Here is a 10,723-nt window from a genome sequence, read left to right on the forward strand (position 1 = left end):
TTCAATAAGCGAGCAGCGTTTTTTGTAAGAAATATTTCTTGTTCATTCTATTTCAAGTAAGTTTATTATCATAAAACTAGTGGTGGCGACAAACATTTTAAAACATACATAAAGTGACGCGTCAGCAGCATGCAGGGTGGCAGCAGCAGTGTGGTTACCTACCTACCTTCGAAATGGAATAACCCATGTTCGTCACCAATTTTTTTCCGCTCGAGTTTCTTCCTTTTCGCTCGAAAAATTGCATCGCGCGGAAAGAAGGAATTGAGAGATTGGTAAGCCTACTACTACTAGCCTAGTACTAGGCCATTAGAATCGGGCAAAAATGTCAGGAAGAAGAGACAGACGAGATTATGACAGTGGAAGTTCTAGTTATAGATCATCAAGACATCATGACGGGGGAAGACATGGAAGGCATAGCTCTCATCATGATGGTGACTGGATCTGCTCGGGGTAAAACGATTCGATGATCATGTGCTGGGTGGAGTGGTACGGCCTAGGCCAGGCTAGCCTAGCTAGGCTAGACCGGCTCATCCATTCGGCTGCTCAATATATATAGGTCTGGGGCTAAAGTAGACCCATTCCCCTAGCTATGAATAGGTCTAATAGTCCTGGACAATCAACCATGAATGTTGTTTTTTTTCCTTCTCCCTTATTTTATTTTTTGGTTGGTGTTTTTTTCTTTCGTATGTGACTTGGCCTGGTATTTTTTGGTCAATTCTATTATTTTAGAGGGTTACATATAACTACCTATTTAAATATCGGCATTATCAAATCATTGTTTGATCAAAATAATTGGGTTAATATTGTTTGTTAAAGCATTATTTGAACATAATAATATTATTTTATTTTAGAAATAAATATCGCGATTGACTGGGAGTAGTTTCATTGTCTTCTGTTGATCACAAAACATGACTTACTGCATTATGTTAATGTGAAAGAGTAGGCCTAGGATCAAAGCCACCAGCCACATACCAATTTTGATGCAATTTTTTAAAGTATGAATAAGAGTAACAAAAACCTGGTTTGAACCATGTAAAGAATAATGTATACTGTAGCTTGTTCCATTTCAGTATCTTTATTTACCTCCTTATTTTTGTAGGTGTGGTAACAACAATTTTGCTAGACGAAGGCAATGCAATAAATGTGGACAAGGTATAGCCTGTTTAAAGCATTCTTTTACTTTACTCAAAGTATAGCATGAATATTGCAGAATCTTTAACATTTACATATTTAAAGCAACATGGAAGGGATTCTTTTTTCCCTTCACATATAAAGTCTGGCGTTGACAATGTTTATTTGGATGCTTTTCTGACACTGGATTAGTAGTACTAAAAAATACAATGTTTTAGTAAAATTTACTCCTAACATAAACATCAAATTTTAATTTATTGAACACAATATCTGTAAATTACTATACATTTACATGAAAATTTAAATTTCAAGGGATCTAGATAATATTAGATATTTATTACAAATAAAATAGTAAATACTCAATTTTTTTTTCAAAATTTGATTGTCAATTCATTGAATTCTATTTAATTTAATTTCTATTGTTAGAATGTCTCGTCATATTGTAATTTTGTGAGGGTCCCTAATGATCAGCTTCGGCTGGATTGACCACCCTTGTAAAATATTGTTGAAATAAATAAACCTTTTAAAATTCAACACTTGAAATGATAAGTTTTTAGACACTCGCCTCTTTAACTGAAATGTAAATGACTATTTACAGAGAAGTCTCATGCGAAGACAAAGTCAGGAGGAATAGAGATTGGGAAACAGCTGGCAGAGAAGAGCAAGGGGTTGTTTGCTGCTGATGACTGGCAGTGTAAAATGCAAGTTTAACACTTTTCATTTATTTACTCATAAACTAGTTTTAAACCTTGTCTAAACTATCAAACTTTATGTGATGTGCCCATATATGGACATGATGATGTCATATCACTACCATATTTGTTGGGCATATTACTATCAAATTTGGGTATATCACACTTTTTTGTCAAACAAGTTTGATAGTGTAGACAGCTTTACTTTCAACGTTTTAAATTTTAATACATTACATACTTATTTTTTTGGTCTAAAATATTAACTTTCTATGTACTGTGCATATGTTTTATGACATTAGTAACAAAGTGTTAACTTTCTATGTACTGTGCATATGTTTTATGACATTAGTAACAAAGTGTTAACTTTCTATGTACTGTGCATATGTTTTATGACATTAGTAACAAAGTGTTGGATTAATATAAATTGGTTTATATTTTAAACCCAGACTTGGTTGTCTATATGTAGGTTTATATTTTCAATTAAATTTATTCCGGATTTTATATGAACAATATAAACAAACATAACACAACAGCAAACTGTACCATACAAAAGTATTGGTTACTTTTTAGTGTTTCTAAAAATATCATGAAATACTTTATTTTTGTTTTGTCAAATGCTGAAATGTGCCAACGAATTATGACAAAAAATAACTCTACATCATTTTAACAGAAACAGGATTTAAATGCACACGTTTAATGTGATAGTCAGATGCTGAAATAACAGAATGTGCTTCTAATTCCCTAATGTCATCCCTAATACCAAGAAATCTGAATGTTATAATATGTATTTTAAGCAAGAAATTGCTTAATAACTGATTAAAATTCAGTATATCGCCACACGTCCATAAATACAGTTTAATAAACTAACCCTATAATGTTGTTTATAGGTTTGTTTCTTAGTTCCCTACGCTTCACTTATAAATTGTAATTGCAGATACTGAATGGCTACTTAGTAAGCCTTCAATATGTTAACCCTTTGGGATACTCTGTTTACACTTAAAAACCTTTTTCTGACTACAGGTTTTAGGATTTCTTTTTTGCACTACATATTAAATAATAATAATAATGGCTGCCATTATGTCATCGATGTCCACTATGTGTGCATGTCACTTCTATACACAGGTTATGACACTACACTACCATTTGAATTTATGCCTAACAACCTATAATTAAAACAATAACATAGATAACCTATAATATACTCAATAATCATAGAATATCATATCATAGTTTAATCTTTCATCTATGGATCCAATACAATAGTTGTTCTTTCACATTTCCATCTTCCACTTATATCAAATTATTTCTTTCTTTAATGTGATTGTGATGCAACACTGGTATTACACGTGAAGCACACATAAAACAAAAACGTGAATATAGTATAAATACGCAATCACAGCATGCAACTTTTGTTGCAGGGGTCATAATATTACATTTTTAAATGAACATACACTCACACCAAGGACTATAAGTCATGTTCACACTAACAGTCACGATGATATTCTCAGGGTACATTTTCATTCTACTGCCCTCTATAGAGGAATACTGTAGCCTGTGAGGTAAAAATATGTTGTTTTAATACACATAATACATTTTATTTTTACAATTTAAAAAAAACATTGTTGTATTGGTTGGTACAGGTGTGGCAATGTGAACTGGTCTCGTCGGTCTGAATGTAATGTTTGTAAATCCCCAAAAGTTGGATGTGTAGAGTCTAGAACAGGTAAATAATTGACTTATTGAATTGAATATCTGACATTTTTGTATAATTTTTAGCTCAAAATGTTGAAAACAGTTATCTTAATTTAGTATAGTATATGTCATGTTTTTTTAAACATTGTGTCTGTAGGCTATGGTGGTGGATTTAATGAACGTGAAAACGTACAGTACAATGAAAGGGAAGATTCTGATGGAGAGTTTGATGAGGTAAAAACATTGCAACATTCATGTCATCAACTTTGTCATCATGGCCATGAAATCATAAGTCTTAAACAAAATGCCACAGGCTGGCTGATGAATGGTTGTAACTAAACATGTATGGCTCTACTCCAATCAGATAGTCTTAAACAAAATGCCACAGGCTGGCTGATGAATGGTTGTAACTAAACATGTATGGCTCTACTCCAATCAGATAGTCTTAAACAAAATGCCACAGGCTGGCTGATGAATGGTTGTAACTAAACATGTATGGCTCTACTCCAATCAGATAGTCTTAAACAAAATTCCACAGGCTGGCTGATGAATGGTTGTAACTAAACATGTATGGCTCTACTCCAATCAGATAGTCTTAAACAAAATGCCACAGGCTGGCTGATGAATGGTTGTAACTAAACATGTATGGCTCTACTCCAATCAGATAGTCTTAAACAAAATTCCACAGGCTGGCTGATGAATGGTTGTAACTAAACATGTATGGCTCTACTCCAATCAGATAGTCTTATTTGTATGGTAGAATACTAAATAATTTAACAAAATTAAGTTTAAATTGTTTTGAAGAAATCATTAAAATAAAAGTCTCAAAACAAACGTAGGCCCCAACTACCCAACTATAATAAACTAAATTGACTGGTCGACAAACACAGAATTAAACGAATCACACAATAATTGTTTGGTGTCGCCGAAGCTTCCATTTATTTGTTGTATTGGCTGCACCCAGCACGAAGCTCAATTGTCGACTGCCCCGTACAACATCCTGTGCAATGTTTATTTATAGCTAATTTGCATAAAGGTATAACAAAGAACAATACAGTATGCTCTATTGCACACTGATGTATTCACCTTCTGAACAAAAAGACAATTGGCCCATCGTAGTTGCAATTATTGTTTATGTCAGAGGTCATTTAAATCCTTATTTTGGTGTAAGTAAGTACATCGATTAAGTAACTTTTCTTTTTCTACAGTTTGGAAGAAAAAAGAAGAAATACCGCGGTAAGCTTGATGATGAACGTAAAGAACGTGAAACAAAAAATGAAACAAATAAAAAAGAAAAAGAAGATGAAGAAGATGAGGAGGATGATGAGGAGGATGGTGATTCAGATGCGTACAAATTGACATCAGATGTAAGAAGAATAATCAGTATACATAGTAATAATAGTATATCACAATGTAGACTTACCTATACTTAGACAGCATCATACGATGAGGCTCGACGCAACGTCTTGACTCGTTGGTGCTGTCTGAGTTAAATCCCAACGAGACGCCTTGAGATAGCGTCGGGCATAGTTTTTAGATTGTCATGAAAAACTTTAAACATGTATAATTTTCTTCCGATGAGACAACCTACAAACGTACAATGTGACCTACAAGTCATCTATTAATAGTGATAAGATGGCAGACTTCAAATTTGATACATTCAGATTTGTGTAACTTGTTCACTTAATGCTAGGTGAATAAAAAAAATCCACCACAGTATTTCAAGTTTTATTGTTTCACACAATACAATATACAATATAATACAGAACATAAATTAATAAATACAATTGTGTGAGGAGGACGCATTAAGCCAAGGCTTTAAGTTTAGTCCTCCAGATGATCAGATGATGATGTTGGAAAGTATAACAAATAACATGATGGTACTAAACTTATTTGTTTCAGGAAGAAGAAGAAGAAGATGAAAATGATGTATCAGCTTATGATTTAGGAGACAGTGATGAAGACACAAACGATAAAAAAGATCCAAATAGCTCTGCTGCCAAGTAAGATCTTATAATGAATAGAACAGGAATCCCAAAATTTTAAATGCCCGACATGATTTTTTAATTGCCCCGGACATTAGGCTGGTGATTTTGCAATTGCTGGACAAATAATCAAAAATGAGAAAGTATGGTTTATAGACTTACCACAATACAAGGTGGCTATAATGTATTTATCTTACTGAAAAGTAAACATAAATTAAAAAGATTATTTATTTTATACTTGATTAGATCGTCTGAAAACAGTGAATCCGCTGGACACGACGGACAAAGGAAACGGGCAAGAAGTCGGTCAAGATCACATGAAAGAGAAATAAAGAAATTTGCCGAATCATGATAGCAAGAAAGGTTTTGGTAAAGCATGGCTAGGTTCAAGGGATTGTAAACAATTCGGAATAAAATGAATAATCTATTAAAAAACAATACAAATTATACTGCAGTGAATTGTTTTAAACATACAGTAGTCCATACTCTAGCCATTTTGTTTTTTTTAAATAATAGATTTAACTATGAAATTTGAAATTAATAGCAATTTCCAAATACTGGAATAAAACAAGTATCAAATTAATACACATTTATTTCTTTTAAATCATTTTAAAAATACATATTACCTGTTTTTCGTTTTGTTATGAAATTATACAAATAATTCAAATCCCATATTGTTCATTAAATTATAAGAGGAAATTACAAGCAAGTTTTTCAATTAAAACGTGTGTTGCGAAAGCTATGTACTATTATGGTAAATACATATGGTCTATTAGAACACACACAGTACACCATTATTACACAACACACACCACAACACTCCACACCACACACACAACACACCACACACGCAACACTCCACACACACACAAAACACTCCACACACACACACAACACTCCACACACACACACAACACTCCACACACACACACACAACACTCCACACACACAACACTCCACACACTCAACACTCCACACACTCAACACTCCACACACACAACACTCCACACACACAACACTCCACACACACACAAAACACTCCACACACACACACAACACTCCACACACACACACAACACTCCACACACACACACACAACACTCCACACACTCAACACTCCACACACACAACACTCCACACACGCAACACTCCACACACACACAAAACACTCCACACACACACACAACACTCCACACACACACACAACACTCCACACACACACACACAACACTCCACACACTCAACACTCCACACACACAACACTCCACACACACAACACTCCACACATACAACTCAATCACGCACAGACATAAATTTGAAAAAGAGAAAAAAACATGGAATTTGCACAATAACTAGCTATACATAGAAATATTGCTATTAATTGATTTAAAGCAAGCAGTACCAGTACTGAAATAGAGCAGTGTCCTACTTAAACACAACTAGGACGATGTCATCAATTTGTCACTTTGTAACTTTAAATGACTTCATCCTCTTTATATAATCTTAACCTTTATAAAATATTGAATGACATTTGAAATGAAGTCATCACTGCAGAATGTGAATTGAGGCAGAACAACTTAATGTTGTCTATTAAGTATTTACTTTACTCTCTCTCTAAGTTGAATGATTTATTCTACAAGTTTTTACCCATTTTGTTTTTACATTCAATCTAAGCAATTGGTTAAGAAAAGAAAATGTACAAATTAAATCAAATTATCCAAAAGTTTGGTTAAAAATATATCTTAAGCTATCAAACTAGATTGACAAAAAAAGTGTGATGATGTGGCCAAATATGGTAGGGATATGCATAAATATGGAAGTGATATGACATCAGCATATCCATATATAGGTACATCACATTTTCTTGTCATACAGTTTGATAGTGTAGACCACGCCCATCAACAGATACTGGATATAGAATACCAGTTTGATAGTGTAGACCACGCCCATCAACAGATACTGGATATAGAATACCATTTTGGCATTTCTGAGTGGATTCCAGATTGACATACTATACATTGTAGTTTCTATCTGCCAATTCAATGCTGTTATTAACTCTTACTGTGTTTTTTTTTCTATCTTTTTCAGATACTATAGTATTCAATGCCTTCTGTCTGTAAGTATATTAAGCTTCGAAGCTCGTTATAATTACTACATTATAATACTTTTATTATAAATTTCAATTTTAATGACAATATTATTTTAATTTTATTTTAATTTCATTAAAGATACTTTTCTATTTAGTATCAACTCTAGTATTTGCCTATTTAAAAACTAGTGTCTGATAATCATAATAATTTCTGTGTTATTAAGGTATTTCATTATACAAAATGTTATTTTTATTCGTAAATTTATTCAAACCCTTTATTCACTATCAAACTTAAAATGGTTACTGTATTCATGCATCATGTTGGTTTAGCATGCAATGTGTTACCTTGAATTATCAACACACCTATATTAAGGTGTTTTTAATCAGTTTGAATCTCAACAATTATGATTGTGTTAGAAAATCTTATTTTATGTTTTGTAATTTATATGAATATGACAAACATGCAGCGCAGCAAGTGTGTATATATTCATTGTATCATTATTATTTAAAAAGTAAAAATTTGGCATATTCAATTTGGGAATTTAATTTTATTGTTTCTTTTGTTTTTTTTTTTAATTGAGTATTTCAGGCCTGACTACAAGCTTGAATTAATTATTGTTTACTAATCAAATACAACAATTATATAAGTCTGTTGAGATCAAAGGTTACCAATTGAATATGCCAATTACATACTTGCCAAGGCCCTCATATACATCTTAACTGAGGCATGTCAACAAATAGGCAATCCTTCAGTCAAATAAGTGCTGCATTAAAATCTGCAGCATTGCTAGCTTAATTATACAGTTCATTTTATCTGTCTAAAAGATAAATTGTTTTTCTTAATACAGAATGAATCAATTATTATTATTTACGATCGTCAAGATTTGTAAGAAATTAGCTTTTTTTTCTAGTAGATAGATTTATACTAACTGTAGAATAGAATAATTATTTAAGAATACACTTATTCACTTGACTATGTGAAGGAAATGATGCTATAAAGTTTACACATCAAAAAATATCCAATAAATTACAATATTTTGATTTCTATACTCTTACAATAATTACAATGAAGACGTTTAACAACTAAGAATATTATGTGGCAATTATTTCTGCTTTTACGTTTTAATAAAAATAATCTGTTTGTACCTTAAATGATGGAATAAATGTGCAGCTTAATGGAAACACAGGCAATGGTTCAAGTAATACAACACTTTGTGATTGGTCAAATTCTGTTTAATGTTGCTTGTGCTTTTCTATAGCCAGATACATGCCTTAATAACTCCCAACATTCAAAGTTTACTTGTTTACAACATGCACGTTAAGCTGAGTCACAATGAATCCTAGACAAATCAACGCTGCAAGGCTTGTTTCATCATTTATGGTATTTTATAAATAAATGAGATTTTTTACAGCCAGTGGGCTAAAAAATATTTTAAAATATGCAAAATACCTAATAAACAATACTACTTATAACACTAATATTGCTAATATATTTACACTGTTGTAGGCCATGACGGCTATAAAAAATTAAAAAGTTATGAGACCATGAAATCATAACGAGGCCAAATATTTGCGATATAATAGGAATTTAATGTCTGTATAATTGTGTGTATGTAGGCTGTATTACTAACTTTTATTAAAAGATTACAAATAAATTGAACAATGCTGTGTAATGTACTTAATGTGTTTACGTGTTGGCTTATGTATTTAAGCATGGCCTCATGCTAAATTGAGCTTACAAATATCAATTTTAATATTAAAGATCAAATTTTGTCTACTGCAGTAGCTGCATTTTGTTACTGCAACTGTAAACATCTTGCTACATAATGAACAGATAATAACTGCAGTAAACAAAGGTATTAACTGCAGTAAAAACGATTTTAAAATGGTCTCTTAGTGATCTGTATTGCATAATTACCAAGTAATAAAACTAACTTCTTATGAATTATATTATTTATTCATAACTGAACATACTGGTAGTTTCCAGCAGTAAAACAAACAATAGTCTTCCTCGTCAAATCTGAATTGAAATTCCTCAATAATTTACTTGAACCTCGCATATTTAATTTATGCCACTTTTTTAAACATTTCCCTTCTAACAGCGTAAACGCCAATAACAGGATCGATACATACAATGAAAAGTATAAATAGACGTATAAAGTGAAGAACATTCATAAAATTCGCAAGAAAATACACCGAAAATTTATGATATATACGAGGTAAGAGTGATTTTTTTTACGAATAGTGACTTAATTTAAATGATTTAAAGTGTTTTTTTTTTCTTTTGTTGTCATACTAAAAATATTCCTTCAGGAGGACAATATATCTTTAAATTTATTTAATTTTATTGACAAATATAGAATAACAAATTGTTAAGACTAAACATGGAAGCAAGTAGGCACTAGCCTGAACCATGCAGAAATAAATAAGTTATTTCTCCATGCCTGAACTAATTCCATCAAACATTAAGTAAACCTGACGCATAAAAGGCTTAATTATTCACTTCAGTCAAAAATTGGATCGAAACAAATTATTTACCTGAAAAACCTAATTTAAAGCAAAAACATTTCGCCCTTTTTTTTCTACGAAAGTGAATAACTATTAAATTGGAAATCTCAATTGTTCATGTTTTTAGTCGCGTGCAAACGCGACTCTACAGCTAGCTCACTATGTCGTTCGGTCTGTCGGTAAACACTAATTTGCGCACGCGACTGCAGCCATGTATATGGCCTTGTTAGGGGACATCTTTATAGGACTACATTTAGTATATTCGTTTGTTCAGAGTATTTATATAGGCCTATTATTATATTATATAATTATATATTCTGTATATAAATGTTATATGCGCCGGCACGACAATGATAAATGACCGAGTTACATATGCCAATATTTGCTCAGTATATGAAAGCCTGGTTTATATGCTCCTTTATAATAACTTACAAAATCCATTTCTACAAAAACGTCTATTTTTAAATATATTATTATTAGAAAGAGGTTAAGTGTGTGCTATTGGCTAAGAGTGTGCGATATAACACATGCTGTAACTACTAGGCGTTTAAATAGTATCTGTTGGGGAATAAATTAAACTTCTTGTACGTGTAAATGGACCTTTATACGCTGGGGGCAGCCATTGA

At 32.1% G+C, this 10,723-nt stretch overlaps 1 protein-coding gene across 2 annotated transcripts; it reads left to right on the forward strand.

The window, feature by feature from the left end:
* The first annotated feature begins 214 nt into the window (after positions 1 to 214).
* Positions 215 to 9,123, forward strand: LOC140052184 (uncharacterized). 2 transcript variants are annotated; one of them, XM_072097624.1, is made up of 9 exons: positions 215 to 450; positions 1,100 to 1,152; positions 1,730 to 1,832; positions 3,464 to 3,546; positions 3,673 to 3,749; positions 4,724 to 4,882; positions 5,418 to 5,518; positions 5,747 to 5,869; positions 7,589 to 9,123. In XM_072097624.1, the coding sequence occupies exons 1-8, from the start codon at positions 323 to 325 to the stop codon at positions 5,850 to 5,852; spliced, it is 810 nt and encodes a 269-aa protein (XP_071953725.1). In that variant the 5' UTR covers positions 215 to 322; the 3' UTR covers positions 5,853 to 5,869; positions 7,589 to 9,123. The 2 variants fall into 2 exon arrangements, with proteins under 2 accessions (XP_071953725.1, XP_071953726.1); XM_072097625.1 differs by lacking the exon at positions 7,589 to 9,123 and having other exon boundaries at positions 1,735 to 1,832; positions 5,747 to 6,078.
* Positions 9,124 to 10,723: the final 1,600 nt, after the last annotated feature.

This window comes from Antedon mediterranea, chromosome 6, assembly GCF_964355755.1.
Source record: "Antedon mediterranea chromosome 6, ecAntMedi1.1, whole genome shotgun sequence".
NCBI lineage: Eukaryota > Metazoa > Echinodermata > Crinoidea > Comatulida > Antedonidae > Antedon > Antedon mediterranea.